At 37.5% G+C, this 21,577-nt stretch overlaps 1 protein-coding gene across 1 annotated transcript in view; it reads right to left on the bottom strand.

Moving 5' to 3' along the window:
* LOC119789528 (protocadherin-16-like) overlaps positions 1-21,577 on the bottom strand; it is a 103,877-nt gene that overhangs the window by 11,748 nt on the left and 70,552 nt on the right. The window contains exons 3-12 of the mRNA XM_038294451.1: positions 14,072-14,260; positions 12,241-12,472; positions 11,916-12,152; positions 10,779-11,807; positions 9,838-10,025; positions 9,644-9,740; positions 7,138-7,295; positions 5,084-5,933; positions 780-1,019; positions 13-135 (exon numbers count right to left, since the gene is read on the bottom strand). Of these exons, the coding sequence (XP_038150379.1) occupies positions 13-135; positions 780-1,019; positions 5,084-5,933; positions 7,138-7,295; positions 9,644-9,740; positions 9,838-10,025; positions 10,779-11,807; positions 11,916-12,152; positions 12,241-12,472; positions 14,072-14,260 (3,343 nt within the window). The remainder of the gene's footprint in view (positions 1-12; positions 136-779; positions 1,020-5,083; positions 5,934-7,137; positions 7,296-9,643; positions 9,741-9,837; positions 10,026-10,778; positions 11,808-11,915; positions 12,153-12,240; positions 12,473-14,071; positions 14,261-21,577) is intronic.

Below are 21,577 nucleotides of genomic sequence, written 5' to 3'. Positions count from 1 at the left end.
TGAGGACAGTACCTGTGATAGAATAATAATCCTGAAGCTCCCTATCCAAAGACTTAGTGGTTGTTATGACCCCTGTGACCGGGTTGATCGTGAAACTTCCCTGTGAGATGTGATATGTCACAAGCCCATTGGTTCCTACAAAAAAAAAAAAAAAAATTCAGTCACAATTAGTTAATGTAGACCAACTGCATAACAGCAAAATAGTTCCTTCTAAAATGTTCATCATAAGTAAAAAAAATAAAAATAAAAAAAATGCTGTGTAATTTTAAGCCTTAACCCTTATTTGCTGTTAATTTTTTTTTGTACAAGCATTTGGCACTAATAACCCCCTGCGGTTGCTAGGATGCCAGATTGCGTGCTAAAAGAAAGCAGTCTGGCAGCTTCACTTGTTTACTTCGCTAATTGCTTCTAAGTAGGAAGTTTATAATCCTTCTGTTTTATGTGCTTCTAAGTTCAGGCCAATGTGTTTTTTTTTTCTGTATCTTCCAGCCTCCTGTGAAGCCTTTAATTTGAAACAACTGCCAATGTCAATGAGGTGAGCATAAAAGGCATTTTTGTAACATCGCTGTTTGATTGGGTTTGAGTAGAAATAAATTTGATCTACTCTTCTTCTTCAAATTATATTAAAAAGTCAAATAAGGGTCAGATTTCTGTATCACCAATCCCTCCAATCATTAAACTAACACTGAAAAGGATGATAACGCTTATTTTGAAAATGTCCATATCAAACATATCAAGTACATGTGGGAGAAGTGTGGTTTATGTGTTGCATACTTCACCTTGATCCAGATCAGAAGCCGACACTGTTAAAACACTTGTTCCCGCAGGTTTGTTCTCAGAGATTTGTGCTTCATAATGGCTCTCTTCAAACCAGGGCACTTCATCGTTGACATCAATCACTTGGACACACAGAATCTGACTAGAAGAGCGCTGAGGTATCCCATGATCCTCTGCAGTTACTGTGAGGTTAAAGATATCCTGCTCCTCACGGTCCAGTGATTTGAAAATAGAGAGAGAGCCTGCAAAAAAATGAATGAAAGGTCAAACGTGACCGGAAAAAAAGTCTTGTTTTTGTGTTTGGGCTATAGTTTAAAAAAGGCGGTTACAAACAAAACCTTCAGTGTGCTATCAAAGGCTATAAAACAAACCGCTTTCAGAATTGTGTGACTACAGCTTATTTAAATAGTAAGTGTGAAAAGTTGCCGTGTGAGGGCCAAATCAAAGCTAATATCCTCCACACACACACACAGTGTTGCCCACCTGAGAGCCACTACCACCACTATTGTAACAACCCAACCCGTCTGGCCACAGTTTACGAGATTTTCCATTGAGGAATACCACAGCCCTCGAGAGAGGAGCCGTAAACACACACTGCAGACACGCAACAACCAGGCCTGCCGTGCTCCGGAGAAATTAGGAGCACCCTTGGCTTTTCATTATCCTGCCCTTAGAGGTTAGAGCTTGCGTTGATTCAATTTCAATTTCATGCTATTCAATGAGATGCAACTGTTTAAGGCAGAGAGGCTGAAAACTGTTTTCTCTTGAAGTTCTTTATGTTTTTTTCATGTTGTGTTTTGTTAGAAATTAGATAACTTGCCCCTAAGCCTTAACCTGGTAAAAGTTAAGACCTAAATTTGACTCTTCTCTGATCCTGCCATGCTTTCATTCACTGATAACATTTGGCAAGGGAAACAAAGACTGTGGTTTATTCAATAAAGGATTCTGGTTGTTTTTATGCCAATGTGTCACACCTGTGTAGATTTATGATGCCATATTACTTTTAGACCTCACTGCTGCCTCTGATACAGTTCACCACAATATCCTGTTACATTCCAAACACTGTACTCGCATAGTCCTACTTCTCTGACAGGAGTTTTGTAAAAGACGAAACCTTGGGGAATCTTTTTATCCATTGGCCCCACTCTCTCGTGGAGTTCCCCAAGGTTATACTCTTGGACCACTTTTGATTCTTCATAGGCATCCATCCTTTAGGCTCTACTGTATTTTTAGAGATTATGTCTCTTTTCATAGAGGCAGACAAAATAAGACTGAAAAGTATTCATGCCCTACTCATGTATAGCTGAATATTTTAATTTCATCAACGTTTTTCTTTTAACTGATAGTAATAACATTTTAGAGTGGCCCAACCAGAGTTGTCACTTTAATCCAATAGATAATCAATGCAGATAATGAAAAGATTTAAAGCTCATCACAAATACTGTAGATGAATGATCAAAAATACTAGTGGAAACTTCAGTCAGACATTTTTAGAACGATTTTAAGAAGCAACAGCTTATATCTATTTGCAAATGAGGTGCAATAATTATTTTTTGCAAAACATTTTCTGAATGTTTTAGACATTAAAGCTTGAACGACTTCTAACCTCCACAATCACAATGAGGCAAAAACATAGAAATACTTATCTTTGGTCTCCATGGTAATTGCAGCATTCCTTGTAGAGGTCGTGGAACATTAAGCCTTTATAACATCTTACATTAAAGGCTCTTGTGTGGCAAATTATTTTAGTTTTAAATAAAACAAAAATAATTACACTGGGACTATTTTATCTGCAGCTTTTAAATGGTTGTTTTTTATTCCTTATTTGAAATGATGACCTGACTTTTAACTACATTCCAACTATATTATTACTGTATAAATCAGGATACATTGTTGTTAAACAGTTCGGTCATTCATAGTAAATCCAAAGCGCAGTTTTCTAAAACAATTATGAGGATGTTTCCCCAATACTTGCTATACTTTCTTCCTGTTTGCTTTAGTATTTAAGTGTTGAATCTTGCTGTTCACTTATTCAATGGATGTCATGGATAAATATCTACATAGCTGTTTTCTGCCTTTCAAAGTTGTAGCTCCTAAATTAAGAAATATTAGCTATATATTCTATCTCTTCATACCAAGTTATAAATCTAATCATAAAATCTATATGTATTCATCAGCTTTCATACTGTAGACTCTTTTTACACCTTTTAAAGCTTTATTACTCTTATACTGTATATCCTTTCAATTGTTTTTATTTAATTATGTAGGAACATACTTTGAATGCTTCTCATGGTTTACTGTTTTAGGTTATTTGGTTTTTACATTTTCCTCAAAAGTAAACTTGGACTCAAACTTATTTATAAAGTTGTACATAAATTAAGCAACGCACTCTTCTATTTACTGTCAATATTGAATGGAAATAATATCATGACCTCTCTTCTGATATAAAATGAGTGTTACTCACTGATGGCTACTCCTTCAGAGGTTAAAATTGACCATAAAGTAGATTGGAGGCAATGTAATGACTTGGAAGATTCAGCCAGAGACCCCAAAGCAGGGGCAGCAAAGGCACTCGGTTGATTAATTTTGTGATTATTTAATATCCTGTTTTCATCAAAACACTTTGAGATGAAAACAGACAGGATTCCATCCAGACGGGGGAATCCTGGTTGGGACTTTAAGGGAAGGTAGAGCAAATGTTGACACGTGTCTCAAACACCACAACAAAGCCCACAGGACCAAATAGCTCGGGGTCAGTGTTGACTAAGGGGCAGGGTCATGCGAGTACACAAACACATAAGGCGAGTGCACCCTTAAAAACACACACGTGCAGACACACACATTCAAACATGCGTAACTGATCCCCTCTCTAATGGTTCCCAGAAGCCTGGGCAGGAGGTTCTTTGCTCTTTCATGGGAATAGACCTACAATAACAGATGATGGGTTGTTGTGGTGAATGTGCACATGTGCTTGCACATTCTCATGTGTGAGTTTATTATTTGGCATGCTGCTTCAGCCTCCAACATAGGGATAGGACTGAAGAAAGGTAAACCAAGTGGTTGTGGTTCTCCATATTAATTAAGCAGCATATTACTGTGTGTTTGTGTAGTACTGTAGGCTCAATTTTGAAGCTATGACAATACACAAATTCTTATTTATAAATTGAATTAGTTGATATTAAGAAATTTTAAAGAAACACTTCGCATCAGTATCATTGGAAGCCAAATCAGTGCTACTGATAACTCTCCATTCAGAATAAACAAAAAATGAGAAACCTTTGAGTTTATGCACACAGTACTGTACTTTCACACTGTTAAGTATGTGTGAGTATCAAGGATGCTGTGAGCTGGAAAACTAGTTTGAGTACATGGACCTTTGAAATACTTGGACATTTAAAAAAATATCTAGCAACCACTGCAAATAAAATGAAATTGGGTCATCAATAGGAATTTCAACAGGTTAATGACCCAAAACATATTGCAAAATCGACTTTGAAGTATTAATGAAATCAACCTACACCTGAGGTAATTTCAGTCTCTTTATGCATAAATGATATGGAAAACCTGCAAGTTAAGCTGATCTTAAAATAATCTGCTAAGTGGAATGTATTTTTCTCTCTGTGCACCTAAAAAAGAATTTGCACAACATGTCAGAATAAAAACATTTGTATCCTTGCGGATTTTCTTAACAAGTGACCTGATGACATAAAAATATTTCTCTACTTATATGTATGAACTCAAAATTGAAAATCTGTATTTTCTAAATTTTCTGGAGATTAAGCTGATATATAAAATTTAAGTTTCATTTGAAACTCTTCATACATTGTTTCCAGAAGCAGCACCAAAGCAGCACTTTTTAGGTTTTGACCCAAGCATTAACTAAATTTGAGACATAAATATTAATAATCTAGGTCAATATACAGCACTTTGTTGAATACATTGCTGAATATAAGAACAAGGATGCAGCTCTACAGCAGTTTGAATCTACAGCAGTGAATATGGGCTTGCCTTTTCAAGTAACTCCACAACCTCTCAATCTGGCGATACTGTTTTCCCCCAATAGTTGTTTTACTTGTTCTGCTGTTTGTTTTAGATTTAATGGATAGAATCTTGCTGTTCACTTATCTAATGGAGAAATATCTGCCCTCCTTCAGCATTTCTATTTCCACCAGATCTGTCATTGTCTCTGGTTTTAAGTTGTGGCAAACTTGCCTCATGGGGGGATAAAATGTTCCGACTGACATGTCTTCATGACACAGTTTTAATAAGAAAACTCTTGGAACCTAACTTCAATAACTTAACTTACCTGTGTTAGGGTTGAGGCTAAATGTCCCTCCTGTGTTGCCTGATTGGATTTTATAGGTCACCCTTCCATTTTCCCCTTGATCAGCATCTCTGGCCATCAGAAAAAGCACCACAAAGCCCACAGGCTGGTCCTCCATAACGCTGACAGCTGTTGGCGATATGAATACTGGTGGATTGTCATTCTCGTCGGTTACATAGATCCTTGCTGTGACAGAACCCCAACGCCTCTGGCTGGCATTGAGGGCCGAATCTGTCGCCTTAACGACCAGCATCATTGTTGACGTGACCTCATGATCCAGCTTGTGACCCAAAGAGAGAATACCAGTGACAGGGTCAAGTTTGAAAAGCCCAGGGGTATTTGGCCACTGCTGGAGAATAGAGTATAGCAGTTCACTATTAGGCCCACTGCCATCCTTATCTGTTGCCTGGAAAGTATAAACAGAGGAGCCTGCCTCCGTGTTCTCAGAGATGACGATTGTGATGGGGTCTTCAGCAAACTCAGGGGAATGGTCGTTGCTGTCTTCTATGTCAATGTCCAAGTTGACTAGCGTGCTTCTAGGAGGGACCTGCGAGAAGTCATCCACTTCGATTTTCAGGCTGTACCTTTTGTTTCGTTCATAGTCAAGAGGACAAGCTAGGTAAACATCACCAGTTAGGCGGTCCACAACAAAAGTCCCATCCTGATCGGTGCCCCCGATCACTGTGTACGTCACCTTGCCCTCTTCTGTGGTTTTTCTGTCATGGAGGCAAACCGTGCCAATAACAGTGCCAGGAGTGGCCTCCTCCTCCACAGAGTTGAAAATTACGGAGTGGGTCCTCGTCTTAGTGTCTTGACTGCTTTTGCTGATCACCTGTAATTAAGTAAAACCAAAGTATATGCATTATAATGACAAGCAACATTAAAATCAATAGACAACAGCAGATTCGATCCAGTCTTCTCACTTACATTGAATGTGTTCAGTGGTAGAAAATTAATCTAGTCACAAGAGCTCTTTTATAGATGAAAGGGCAGCTACCATTAATTATGTTCAATATGATACTTGTATTACTGCCAGGAAAAATAATAGATGATAAAAGTAACAGAATCAAAGGAAGAAACAGTTCAAGGATTTGACTTTAACACTGCAAAATTGATTCCTCGCTTTGTACTTTTTGAAGGGGCTGTTTATTCTTCTTCAAATATTACAGCATAGCATGAAAAGAGCACAAGTTTAACTAAATAACAGCAGCAGAATGAGAGAGACTAAGCCCAGATTTTTTGTAAAAATCAATTGAGTTTCTTTCTTTTTTCTGTTCTCACAATAGATTCCAACAGCAGTTTCCTAAATACGCTCTTTAAACATGTTTTTAAATAAGGCGATTATAATAATTAGCTGAAATTTATAATCAGATGGAAGAGTAACATGAACCTTAAAACATTGATATTAAAAAATAAGGAATTATTTTATAAATGCGTCAGCAAGCAAGAAAAACAGCGATGTTTGACCAAATTAACTAATAATTATGAGTTTCATGTTTTTCTTATAATAATTGAAAAGAAAGAAAAACTGAACTGGTATTTGGTGGATATGCCAGTTCTATTTTCCAAGAACCCTTGAATTATTGTTTCTTCCAAGACTCTTTATTTTCTTTCATTTCTCTCCCAGTTTATATATTACCTTTAAAAATAACTTTAGTGATGTATTTAGGGTTAAGTGTAAGTAAAGCTTTGCAACTTTTTGTAAAAAGGGCTACTGTACCAAAAAAGTGTTGAAGTCACTGGGTATGACCTTGATCTGAGCATTCTACAGCTGGTCTTCATCATAAGCCAGCTGGGAGTATTTAATTTAGACCCACTTTCCATTTCAACTTGAAATTTTCCTTTAGAAAATTCACAAGAGGAGAAAAAAGGGAGGAGGGTGGGAGGTGGCCTTGTCAGAAGTGAGGCTGATATGTCGGCAGCTAGTCTGAGGAGCCCGGAGACAAGGATCCTCTCAACCCTGGCTCCATTCTTTGATATTAAATAGGTGTGTAGTGAGAGTGTTTGTGCTGGCTGAGCTCCAGTCTGAGTCTGACCTGAATTGTAAGGGAGCAGGAGGTGCTGCGCGGGGGTAGTCCTCTGTCAGTGGCTGTCACTGTCAGAGAATATTCGGCCCTTTCCGAGTGGCTGAGAGGGGATGATGAGTGCAGCTCGCCGGTGATTGCATTCAAAGAGAAACGCTCAGCCCTGGGACCTTGAAGAGACACAAAGTTTAACGTTTAGCAGGAGATGATAACTATAGGAAGGCAAAATACACAAACCTGAAGTGTTAAAACAAAGGCAAGCGCTTTAGTTTGGATGACAAATGATCATGAGAAACAGTCTCCTTTGTTTAACTTTACTTACAGACACAAAGAGGTGATTTACTTTTACATTAATGCATAAATAAGACTTATTAGTGGGAGTGAGAAAAGTATATCTATTTTTTCATATACAATCATATTCAGAAAATTTAAATACAGTAAGGAGTTAAATCATTCATTTTATTAACACAATTTTGAACCGTATTATACAGGTCAAGGACTCATACTGATATTTTCACTCCCTCATTTCTGCTATGTTGATTTTCTGCTTAAAGTTAATAAGAACGCCATATTTAAGTTTATAATGTTACATCGTTGTTCAACATTATCTTTTAACACAATTTTTAACACTATTTTATTGTTAATCTGACAAAGGAGTTTCGTCCAAATGCATAATTCAATGAATGTCAATGCACATGTATGTTTTTTTAAACATATAGTTTTATTGGTCATATGCTTCTTCCTTTATTTTCAGATGATTGTGTCACAATGAGAGAAGATTTCTTGCTATCTGACATTTATGGCTTCTATTAACACCTATGGGTAACTCCATGTAGGACCTCTCTATAAAAGCAGATTCTTTTATTCCTATTTCTTACTTTGTACTAGAACCAGTCCATGTTTCTTACCACAGTTGATTTATCAAAATCATTTCTTTTTGCACTTCATTCTTTAACACCTTCTGAAAGCTCAACACTCTGAGAAATTCAAGCAGCTGCATACAGTAGATGTTTCTGCTGTTATTTAATCACATTCCTCCTGCACACACATATCAAAAACGTATTTGCATGTGATAAAAATCACATTGCATATTTTGGCATGCATTCTTTTCAAGAATCTCCACATAATTCCAACTGAGGAATAGCCAGGCCAGTGTTGGCAATTCAGCATTGGATTTATGTGCACTTTTGGAAATGATGTTTTTGTGATTTTGTGTGCTTGAGGTTTGTGATCCTTTTCACTTTTGATTTCTATTTCTAGTTTTAGTTTGATTTTTTTAATGTATATTATCTTGGTCAGGCTTGCTGTCTTTATCTAAATTCTTCTATAGGTAAAGTGGCATGGCATGATGGTATAATGGAATGTTGCTTTGCAGTTGGCGATGAAGGTAGATTTGTGTCTTTAGTTTTCAATAAAAAAGGTTGCTTAAATCAAAAAGTATATTTTCAATTAAAAGCACTTTCATTTCAATGAAAAAATAAATTTAATCAAAGAAAAAAGTATTTGAATGCGAAAATGTTCAAATAAAAATATAGTTAGAACTCAAAAAGATACATCTGAAGACTGCTTTTCTTTGATTGAAAATGTTTTCTTTGATAGAAGTTTTTTTTTTTTGGTTTAAAGCAACTTTTTAATTGAAGTAGAATTGTTTTTTGCTTGGACCATATAATGGGTAGGAAATTTGTGTCTTGATCATTCAATCAAAAAAATAAGTTTCTTCAAACAAACAAACAACAAAATCAATAAATAAGTACTTACAATTACAATTAAATTATGTTTTTTCTTTCACTGAAAATTTTCTCTTTGATCAAAGTAATCTGTTTCCAAATTTCTCATTGTAGCCCTTTACTTTAACACACAATAATAAAAATGTAGGTAGCTTCTCACTGAGCCACTGATATAGAATTGATATAAGCACAGTGTAGCTTTTGAACATTTTGCTAATAAAAATCTTGACATTCCTGTTTTTGGTCTTTCTCAGGACAGTCTTTCTATTGATTCCAAGAGAAAAAAAAAAACTTTTTACATTGTGTGGAGCTCAATCTAAATAGTTTCACCCAACATGAAAATGATGCTGCCTTTAAGTAAAGTCAGAAAAAGGCTCTTCTTTGAGAGACTCTAACAGTATTTTCCAGAACAGGGGATTTACTAAACTGTTCCTAAAGCCAGATTGCCACATCAGCAACAGATACATGATGAATCTTGATGCAAAGCCATTTCATGGATCTGAAAGTGTCCAGTTTAAGCTTCCAGACACCTTTTCCCAATTCCTCCACTATGCAAAGCCTTTGCCATCTTTGTTGGAGGAAATTTCTCACACATTTGTTGGCCAACTGGAAATTCTTTGTTCACATTTTTCTCCAAGATAAAACCAAACTGTTTGTTTTTAGTTTTTCATCTATTTTTACTAATTACTAAACGCAAACTTCCCACATTCCACTTTTTAAAAATTTCAATAAAAATAAATTATAAAATGAAGAGTTTTTATGAAAATTTTTTGATATGCGATATACCGTACCTGATAATGAGTATACTATTGTGCCATTCTCTCCTTCATCTGGATCTTTGGCTTGCAGCGTTCCCAGCACAGCACCAGCAGGTTGACCTTCTTTCACCTATTGGTTAAAAGCAAAATACACCAATATCATTTTAAATATGTTCTTTTTTTTCTAATTTCTCTGCCTTTCTATGCCCTTGGCTTAATGACATCACCTGAATGAGGATATTTTTCCCTGATTGACTATGAATAAAAGCTGGGTCATTGTCGTTGTCATCAAGTAGAGTAATGAAGACGGTGCCAGTCGCAGAGCGAGGGGGTGAACCCCCGTCTTGTACCACCACCATCAGCTGATAACTTGACTGCTGCTCTCTGTCGAGAGTCATCCTTGTACTGATTTCACCTGGGGAGGAAAAAGAGGGATGGATGAGAGGGAGTTTATGCAAAGAGACGAACACACTAGAATAATGATGAGGGACTTAGCAGTCAGTAGGCTTTTATCAATGACACTCAGGAGTAACAGACATAAACAGCATGTGGTTTAATACACTCGCTCGCACACACGCACAAACACACACTCACATTTATAAGTGGATGAGGATTGGCAGATGCTGTGGAGGTGCATAACTGAGTCAGACACTGATCACAAATCAGAGCATGCATCTCTACCCAAAGACCAACAGGCTCAGTGGGCCAATTAAAGCCTAAAAAGATACTCCATGCTGCTGTCGCCATTATCTGACTTATTTATGACCATAATCTGGAGCCAACTTCACTCTCTCATCTTTAAAACATTACTCAGTTAGCTGGCTAAATCCATTTTTTCTAATTTATTTTAACACCACTGAAGCAAACTGTTTGCTGGAGTTAATTAGCTTCCAGGGCGTTAAACAAAAAACAGCCAGTCCTTTTAATTCTGAATGCAGTTCTAATTCATATACTGATTTATTACATACAGGATCATTTTCTATGTGCTAAAAAAATCAAGAATACACCCAAAATTCTGTATTAATTTTATTTTCTAGTTCTAGTTTACCTTTTTCTTATCACTTATGTACATTTCTATAATTATCCAGACACCACTTGTGCACATCCTGATGTAAGGAAACAAGCTAAGTTCAGTTTCGTTTACTTACAAACATTTGTTTTTACAAACCTGTGTAGCTGTTTATCTGGAAGTGGCGGTCAGTGTGCAGGAAGCGGTAGCTGAGGCGTCCATTAGACCCACTGTCCCTATCTGTGGCCAACACATGACCAAAACCTGTCCCTGCAGGCAGATTCTCTCTCACAGCCATGAAAACTCTCTGCTGGGCGAGCCGAGGAGCATTGTCGTTCTCATCGGTCACAGATATGCGGACCGTGGCGCTCCCCGTCTTTTTTAACCCTCCATGGCTCACGCTGGCAAGCACCGTTAGGAGATATATGTCCTTCTGCTCCCTGTCTAGGGAGTTTTTTATGAAAAGCCAGCCACTGTCTGCTGCTATGCCGAATCCTGCGGCATCTCCATCTGGACGAAGATGAAACATTAGTGGGCTCAGATTACCTGAGCCTGGGATCTCTCTGCTCATAGCCCTGACTTGTAAGAAGCGAGTGTTTATAGGAGCTCCTTCTTTTAGTTCAACTCTGTAAGTGAGGGTATCAAATACAGGACCTTGATCATTCTCTGCTTGCACATGAACCACAAGCATCAGGGTAGCACTAAGCTGGGGCACGCCTTTATCTTTGGCAATCACCAAGAGGTCATAGCGGGGGTTAGTTTCATAGCAGAGGCTTCCAACCAGTCGAATCTCTCCAGTGCTGCGCTCTATGCTGAAAATCCTCTGAATTCCACTTGGAGAGGAAAGGTCGAAGCTAAGCTGTCCATTGAGCCCTGAGTCTCTGTCCTCTGCTTGGATGCGATACACCACTGTGCCCATTTCTGTGTTCTCTGGCAGTAGCAGAGACTCTGAGGACGAGGGTAAAAACACGGGAGGATTATCATTGATGTCTGCAATGGTGATCTGAACACGAGTCTGTCCAAATGCAGGAGGGCTGCCGCTGCGGGCCTGCACTTCTATATCAAGAATTGGCTGAGTTTCATGATCCAGTGGCAGACTGGTCCTTAAGGCTCCAGTGTCAGGATCCACAGTGAAGTAGCCTGCAGGGTCCCCAGAGCTTATTGTGTAAGCGATGCCCCTGGAATTACCTGTAGTGAGAAAAAGGTGCTCAAACAAACGCAACAACTTTCTTTTCATATATGCATATATGCAGAAGTTGCAGATTTCAGGTCATAGTTCACTTCCATAGTCCTCACCTGTCTTACTGCTGGCCTGGACGATGCCAACCACTGTTCCACGCAGGGCGTCCTCTGATACAGTAAAGTAGTACTGAGCCTGTTCGAATATGGGGGGTGCCACCAGCCCTGCCACCACACTAATGTTGACTCTTGCATTTTCTAAAGCCAAGAGGCCGCCACCATCTTGAGCAGAGATAACCATGGGAATAACGGAGTTGGCTTTCCCATAGACTGACCGAGACAGGGAGATAACACCTACAAAATAGTTAAAAACAGCTTAGTTTATTTGCTTATACAAAATACAACCATGCTTTCACGTGATTAGGAAAATCCTTTTTCCAACCTGTGTCTTTGTTGAGGGTAAAGTATGGGGAGGCTCCTCCAGGTAGTGTTTTGTATGTAATTTTGCCATTCTCCCCTGAGTCTGGGTCATAGGCCATCACTCTAAGAACAGATGTCCCAGGGGCACACTGTGTGCTCAAACTAACAGCGTAACTGAGTGGGTAAAAAGCGGGTCTATTATCGTTCACGTCCACCAAGTCCACCTTCACATAGGCTACTGAGCTCAGTCCACCCTGTAGAAGAAAACAGACAAACCTATTGATATGCATACACCAAGCAGCAGGCTGTTCAGACTGTCACTGAACATGCACCACCTATGTGATTGTGTTTAGGGGTCCTAGCCCTGTAATTTCCCTCCATTTGTATCAATCCTAGAAAGTAAACTATCTATTCTTTTCTAAGGATGTTCATTATACGGAAAATGTAAAAATAACGGCAGTCACAGGATAATACATTTTGAATAGCCAGTTTAACAGTAAAATGTTGAATGTTAGGAAATAGATAAAAATAATCAAAGAATATGTGCAGATAATCCAAATACTACACAAGAAAAGTATATCAATTAGATGAGATATTATATTCATGCTACACAATTAGATGTAATAGCTGTCTCAAATGCTCAATTTGAATTTACCAAGCTAGACTCATAATTTTTTAAGTCACTCTTTGATGATTTATTTTTGTTTGTATGTAGCAGTTCTCTTTTTAAACACTAGGAGCTTCCACTTAGAAAATGTAATACTTTAATGTATTTAACTGATGCATGTAGATTTCATCCAAAAACTTTGTAGTGCCTCGTCTTATGGTGATAAAGGTCTGCAAAACAGGATGAAATAATTCACGTCCTTACTTTGCATGTTCTGTTCTTGGTATCACTCAGAAACATCATTAGTAGCAAATTGACTCCTAACTTCCTGTTTTTATTTTTACAGACATTTAGATTATTACAGATATTAGGGTAGATAATTATCAAAGGCAAACTTGATGATGGTTTAAATGCTCATGAAACAGCATATACTTGAATTAAGTTCTTAAATTCTCAAGACTGGAGTTGATTTAAAAATGTTGAAGTCTTATTAGGTTGGGCTACTATTAGTTGTTAGTTTCCACCTGCAGGACTAATTAATCTATGTTTTTCATCACATCAGAACCCGAACAGATTTTTCTACTGCAGGTAAGATATTGATTGCTTATATGAAAGCAACATAACCTCTCTCCAGAAATCATGAACTCTCCCTTAAAAAATGAAAAAGAAAAAAGAATTAAAGCCTGTTAAAGGTTCAATGTGTGGTGGAGACTGCTAAAGAAACAGATTTGTGAATGAGCATAGATTAATAACTTCCCTCGGGAAAGAGAAATATCTCAAGATCCATGTTGGGCGAGTGTTCCCAAGGAACCTGACTCTATTTCATTGGCTTTTTATTTAAAAAGAATACTGTGCAGGCTTTTCATTTGGACCAGGTGGCAAAACCAAGGGAGGTGGTAGTTCAGCTTGTTAAAGTATTACTCCTTGACAGTTGAGGTATTTCTCCATCTGATTACTTTAACATACCCAAAGTCATTTTCCTTCATTTAAAACCTTTCCATCTTTAAGTAGTTTTTGGCAGCCAGCGAATAAGATGGCTGAGCAAGACTACCTACCATGAAGAGCTTTCCTGACTGTTACTTTTTACAGTAATTTTTTTTTTACTCTTTTTATTTTTATATTTTTGCATTGCAGGTTCTGTCTTTGCTCTGCTGTTAAAAAAAAAAGCGTGGCTGCCATGTTTATAGGATTACAATGTGGCTCACAGGATTCCCATTAAGCGTAATTTCAAAGGACGGTGGCTTACCCCGTCTACTGCAGTTACAGTGAAGTCGAAACTGTCCGGCCCTTGATCCCTGTCTACTACAACGTTAGTGCAGATCTGGCCCGTCTCCTTTCCAATGGTAAACTGAGAGGGAACAGCACTGTTACTGCCAGAGCCAAGGGAGTAGGACACCGAGCCAAAGGAGCCTCCGTCTGCATCTGTCGCCGTCACCTAGAGTAACAAAAACATGTCAATGGTTAAAAACGACAACACTGCATGTTAAAATCAGGGCAAGTATGGTATGCTAAAGTGGCAACATATGAAAATATTTTTATGTAGAGGGATGCAAGGGGGATGACCGACAAAAAGCAGGAGCATATGAATGCTAGAAGTCTTTGAAAGCATCTTTGAACCTATTCTTTAGGCCAAACAGGACTTCTGGCTGAATCTGAATCAGAGTCAAAGAAGATTTTTGGCAGAATGTTGATTGACTTTCAATGGCTCTAAGGGAAATTAGCCAAGAGGAAATACAGCCTTATAAGTGTCTGTCTGAAAAGATGGTTTCCGGGTTGGTTGGGCAATAATGAAATACTCCACATTATGACTATTTTTATTAATACTGCACATCTACAGAGATGAAATCATCAGTGCTACACGAGCAACTTTCTAACCGTCAGCCAGGAAGCAGATTTAATTACCACATGATCTCCAAGGACAGCAAAAGGTAAACAGACCAATCAGATTAGGCCCCTGGGTATCGCTGGTGTAATTGTTAGCAAGTGTGGGCTTTAGATTACTTTAGGGGTAAACCTCACAAGTTGATTAGATTTCACCATCCTTCCATGTTTTATAAATGGAGCTTTTGAGGAAAACATTAATGGGAAGAAATGCTCGGGTGCTCGGGCCCTCAGTGGCACACTCATCAGGAGCACTGCCAAGAAAAATAAGGCGACCAATGCTTATCATCAAATCCTTTTTTTTTTTTTAAGTCGACGTTGGAATGAGTAGTTGGAAATCATTCATTCGAGGTGATGAGTTTGGCTACAGTCATTGAGCCTCCATCTCTTTCCTGAGCAGATGGCAGACGGGGGCTCAGCAGAGAGCATGGCCCACACTCTTGAATGTAACTCCTAACAGAGGGTGAGTGGTGTGTAGGAGTGAGAGAGTTGTAAAGCTGGCAGGGACGCCAGCCGAAGAGAAGAATAATAAACCACATGAGGAAAGAGGAAACTGAGCGCAATGCAAGAAGGCTAGTCCATTTTTTAAGAAGTAGCAGACTGCAGCTGACTTCAATACTTTTTTATTCTGGGGGTTGTAGGTGTTTGTTTTTGTCCGTATGTAATGAGGAGGGGTATTTATAACAACCTTACATGGGGGAGATTTTTTGTACTGAGGCCACAATTTCGATTTAAAAAAAAAAAACTTTCTTTTTTCAAAGCTGTATGAAAATGTTTGTTCTTTTTCCTGGCAGACATAAAAATTCACGAGGTGACTCACATTTTATTCATTGTCATACAGCTAAAGCACCATCCCGACAATGGAAATCAATCGACATAATTTCATGGCTTATCCAGGTTGACCAGCACAGAATTTTGTGGAAAATATTAACCTTTTACACTGTATATTCATTCCAACTCTGGCCAACACAACAAAACTGATGTTAAGGGAATATTTAGTCCACCTGATCAACCAAAACCAACTTTTCAAGCCCATTAAAGCTGATCCCAGTTACCAAGGTTATCACTATTGCCTTTCCCTCATCTTCTGGCACTTTGTGGTGTAAATGGGGGAAGACTATTTTAGAAACCAGAGTTTAAGCGATGCGCTGTGGCACATTTTATTCCCTAGAGATACTGTTGTTCTGTGTTTAGATAGCTTAAAATGAATTATCTACAGTAGTAAAGTTAAATCAGCATCAGTAGCATTACTTTTTTTATATATATTTCTAAACAACCAAATTATTGTAATATAAATGACTTAATGAGTTTTGCATCAAGTACATTTCCGGAAGGAGTCATTTAGGGTTCTGTGGAGATTGAACGTTCAGTTCTCCTATATTTAGAGCTTAACAGTAGAATATCAATGTTCTTCTGCTGGAACACTGATAATTTCTATGCCTACTGCCTTTTTCAAAGCACACAAGGGGCCAAAAGCAAATTAAAGTAAGAATTACAATTCCTCCAACCACAACGCATTAATCCTCTGGTGCCTCTGGTGTTAAGAATTTTCAGAAGATGAGACAAAAATCTGGGAACAGAAGATCCTAGCCAAGGAAACAGGTTCCATTAAGTCTTGAGGTAATGAAGTGAAGGGTGCTAGAAACTTCTAAGTGATGTTTTTTTTTTTTACTTAAATATACATACAAAGTAGTGAAAGTGAAACCAATTCATTTCAAACAGCAAATTTATAAATTTAACACATATTATCATTGTATGTATGTAATTGTGTATATCTATCTATCTATCTATCTATCTATCTATCTATCTATCTATCTATCTATCTATCTATCTATCTATCTATCTATCTATCTATCTATCTATCTATCTATCTATCTATCTATCTATCTATCTATCTATCTATCTATCTATCTATCTATCTATCCTTTATCTATCTATCTATCTATCTATCTATCTATCTATCTATCTATCTATCTATCTATCTATCTATCTATCTATAAAACTACATTACATACACATAATTACACATTACATGTGTAATTACTACTTTTAATATATTATCATGAAAAGATGTTGACCCTGGGATTAAATATAGGCATCCTAAAGTGCCAAACTAAAGCTGAGCTAAATGAAAACGCATTGAATTTGCAAAAAATACAAACTGTAGGTCCAGAGCTTTTCAGACATTGCAGACATTTCTGTTGTTGTTGCTGTAACAATTGGCTCCCTTTTTTTGTTTGTTAACAAATTCCAATTTAACTCTTTTCCTCATCTATCTTAGAGAAATTCAACTGGCATGGTGTCATCTTATGTAATAAAGGCATCCCAGTGAGTTAACTTCAAAGATTCAGAGATCCTGCAGCTGTATGACCGAGTATTAGTTCTGGATGGAAATAGTGATTCATCCTAAGAAACTCAGTTTTCTTTGGTGAAAACACACCGTCATCCTAAATAATATCCAGAAAGCATTTTGTACTCCATGCACCGTCTTCACAGCCCGACTGACAAAAAATGCATTTTGAGATAAAACTACAGAATATGTGTGTTTGTATAATGTTTCTATTCTTTAAGTTCCTTATAAATTCTCTACTTTTTGACATTATTACTGCAATATACGTATGAAAATGTTTTAGTTAGTGCTTTCTGGCATTTTAGTATGATTTATGGACTTATTATTCTCTTGCATTTTTCCCTGGTTGAGTGTTTTCAAAAGAAACCTCAACAGCAAATGTGCTTGGCCTACACAAACACTACCCAAATTTGGATTATATATAGAAGAACGAGATATACGTGAAGCCCAAATATAACTATCAGCACCACTGATCATGTGCTAACTGAAGCAGGTTACAGACAGCGATTAGACAGGTCTCTGAAAATTATCCCATTCACCTCCTGATAATTTGAGTTTCTGAAGCTACTTAGCTCATACCAGAGACCACAACTATTGTCAAAATAAACCTAGTTGTTTAACTTGTCATAGATATGAAGACACAGTTTCAGTTTCCAGACGAGTTCTTTTGGCACTTCACACGTATTACACAATTTTCACCAGATTAAATGTTTGAAAGCAGAAGTAACCCTAGCTCCCCTGCAGCAGCCAGAAGTATTCTCCCTACACTTCTAGTCTGTGAGTGAGACATGATGGTGGCTGTCTTATCAGTGGGGAAAAGGCAATGTTTGTCTAAGCCCTTTATAACTCATGTAGGTTGGAAATCTAAAGATGAGTGGAGTACTTCTTGCTTCTACAATCACATTCGAGAACCGTCCAAACAAAAATGCTGATTAACTGTCCCAATAAAAAATATATTTTTCACCCTAGAGCACACCACAATAAGGCTTTTGGTGTTCTAAAAAAATAGTTTTAAAAATCCTTGTATTGTGAGACTTTTTTTAAAATAAATATCACAAATTAAGTTTAAAATTTACTGACAATACACCAATAGGACCTTTGCATTCTCTTGCACATGATATAACAGTATGACCTTTTCCCCTAAGTTATTCTTTCTTACTTAACCATTTTTTGCAGGAAGTGTAGCAAAGACACAGGAAATAAGAAAAAACAGCAAAGGAATGATGCAAATATGTAAACTCTAAGAGGTAAAGTACCGGCAATGTCGTTTATAATCATGCCTCCTAAAGTTTAGAGCGCCCAGTTAAACAAATCTGTCTCACGAAGTTCTCATTGAGACCAGCCAATCAGGACAGGGCCACTGCCAATCCAAACAGGCCTGAAATGACGGAGTCAATGAGTAAATGTTTGCCATTTAGGAAGTTTTCAGGCAGATCCAACATTTGCTAGAGGTTATCTAGTGGTTGGATCCTAAATGCCTGCTCAGACGCAAACTTACAAACATGAGAGATAATAGCGATTCCTTTATGCCCGATGTTAACCGTGCACTATAAGACAAGAAGCCGGATAATTATGTCCTGAGATTATGTCAAAGTGAAAACATTTTCTTGAATTTAATAAAATAAATGCAATAAAAGAAAAAGGTACTCATCGGTAACCTGCCTTAAAGAAAACTAAATACAACTCTAACACCTTGACACACATGGAAGTATTAGAACACAAGCTAAGTTCAATATGACAGAAACTAGTCTTAAAGTCTTGCTTTTTTTAAACGCTATTTGATTTTTTATAATAAAAATATGGATACTAAAATGTCAATGAGTTTTTTCTCCACAGTTTGAATTGGATCTGGTTGATATGTGGATTTGATTGAATCTTAAAGACATGCCAACCAGAATTCTCAAACTACTTTAACTGCAAGACTCGTTTAGCCCAAGATGATTCAACATGCAAAAAGACTGATGATATGACACAGATCATTAGAAGGCAGCAAAGACAAAGAGGAAGGCGTAGGCTCAAAGAGTGGGCGAGTTGTAGAAATCTGGAGAGAGAGACGCTTTGAGCTGTCACAGCTGGTGTGAAGCCATGCACACTACTCCCTGTCTATTGTCCTGGCATCACTTCAGAGAAAGCAGATGTGAGGAAAATCAGCCAAATACCTCCCTCCAAGGCCTCTTTCTTTACTCACTAAAGTAGAGGGGATACGTGGGTCAGAAATGTTTGGGACATGTTTAACACCACACGAAAGAGTCGGACAGAGACCACAACGTGCCGGTGGAAGGAAGAAACCCACGCAACTGTTGACAAATATGTCAGAATAGCACATGTTAGAAGCTTAAGCAATGTTTTGATCAAGACCAACCATATGTGAAATATTTGCATGGTTACATCAGGAGAGTCTGTAAGAGCGTGACATCAAGAGTTCCCCTGTGTATTTTTGGGTGAACTTTTGGGGCGAGGTGAAATTTGAGAAGATATCATGAAGTATATTACAGCACCACTCACCAATTATGGAGGGTAATGCGAGGCTCAGAGACTTCTGTCTTCATTCTTTTCTCTTGTGCTACTTGCAATTAATGCCCTCTTTGCAAATACGATTACTGTTATTTGTTCTACAGCAGTGAACCAGGTGAGTCCAATCTGTACAGAGAATTAAATTTTGCAGTTTGGACTCACCTGGTTCAGTGGCTGGGCAGAAAAAAAATACATGACCTAGAGAGGACTTGTGGCTCCACATCTCCCTCCTCTGCTGTTCATGCTGCATACTGTTGTTTTTCCATTCTTTAGTTGGTAAACCTGGCCAGGGGCTTTTATATTTAGTTGTGCAGCTTTCCTGGAAGCAGTCATTGATAGAGATGTTGCAACTGGATCATTGAAAAGTTACCTTAAACACTGTTTCTTGTTCAATAAAAAGAACACTGTGCCCAATCTTAAGTGGTCCTCCTGTGTCTCCCTCTTGCTTGAACAACCAATAGTAGCAGCTGAGCAATAAGCCCAGTAAAAAGGTTTTCATCCTCAAAAATATGCTCTTTCACGTAGAATAACTTCTGATAAAGCTAATCATTTCCACTCTTGAAACTGAATCCTAATCTAAAATTTCATTAAGATAAAGTGCACATTTAGAGGTTGAGCTTGAAGAAGAGAGATTTCTATATTCACAGTTGTTTACAGCTATACTTTCGTTGAATAACTGAAGCTTAGTAAAGTGTATAACAAAGTCCGGGAGGTCTGATTTCCTGCACCTTTTAGGTATTTATCTGCTTAAATAAAAGCTGCAGAACATCAGACCCAGAGAAGCATTATCAAGAAACCCTGTAGAATAGAATAGAATAGAACAGAATAGAAAAGAAAATCCATTTATTGTTCCACAATGGGGAAATTGCAGGAAGGCTTTAATGTATATAAACTCAGGAATCAAATCACTGTTGTTATACCTGAGCTAGAGCGCACCAGTTTAAGTAGACAACAATATTCAACTTGCGAAAGTTATTAAATAAGTTTTATATGGATTAAGCAGGATCATGTGCAATCAAATCAGAATCTTTTCAGGAAATGTAAAAAAGTTGCGTCCATAATTGTTTGACTAAAAATGTATCTTGAGCTGTCTGTGTACTTTAAATGGGTATAATAACATATTTATTTTATGTACATATTAATCTAAAGCAAATATGCGGAATACAATGACATTTCTGCGAGTTGGTGACGTATATGAACTGAACTGTGAATCGGAACAAAAACTTCAAGGTACTACAACAAAGTTAAGTGGCATGCTTTTATTGCTGCATAGTGCTGAAAAATATATTTTAAAAAATACGACATATAAAACATAGATTACTTTTTAAATGTTGCTTTTTTATTTCAGTTTTGATAGTAGCCAGACTTTAGATAGGTTAAAAATCTGTTTGAACAACAGTTCATTGGGAGGACAGGGATAATGCAAAATAGCGGGATTTACCCCTGTGGGCCAGAAATATCACACAGTGAATATCATAGAAACAATCAACTGTCTAAGACACCTTATAATTTGCATGTGTTGGAAGAGGCTAAATGGGAAACTTAGTGAAGTTCAAAAGGTCAAACTTTGGTTCAGTACCCCAATACAAAGCACCAAGCTTAAACTTCATTAATATACTGATATAATGCTGTGGGTCAGTGGAAGACCTCTTGCAAGAAAAGGCAAGTAAAATATAGAGAAGGTAAAAATTCAGAAAATAAAACGCTGAAAAAAAAAACCCATAAACATCTGTCAACATCTCCGCTTCACTGAATCATAAACAATTTATTCCAGATTTAACAAGTTAAATCTCCATATGTGCATTTTCATGAATTAGGGTATCCCCATGAAGGACAGTATAACTGTCAAAGTTAATAACTGTCTTAATCACAGAAATTTTTAAAGCACCAACCAGTTGCCAAATTGTATCCTCCAGATCTGTCTTTCACTGTGGAAATAGCTTCCAACTGTCGCAGTAATGACTTAACCCGACATGAACTGCAGATGAACATTAATAAAATATGTTG

The sequence above is a fragment of the Cyprinodon tularosa genome, unplaced genomic scaffold (assembly GCF_016077235.1).
Source record: "Cyprinodon tularosa strain WSP-4 unplaced genomic scaffold, ASM1607723v1 ctg34, whole genome shotgun sequence".
NCBI classification, from domain to species: Eukaryota; Metazoa; Chordata; class Actinopteri; order Cyprinodontiformes; family Cyprinodontidae; genus Cyprinodon; species Cyprinodon tularosa.
The sequence above is the reverse complement of the archived record's forward strand: the minus strand, read 5'-3'. Positions and strand labels throughout refer to the sequence as shown.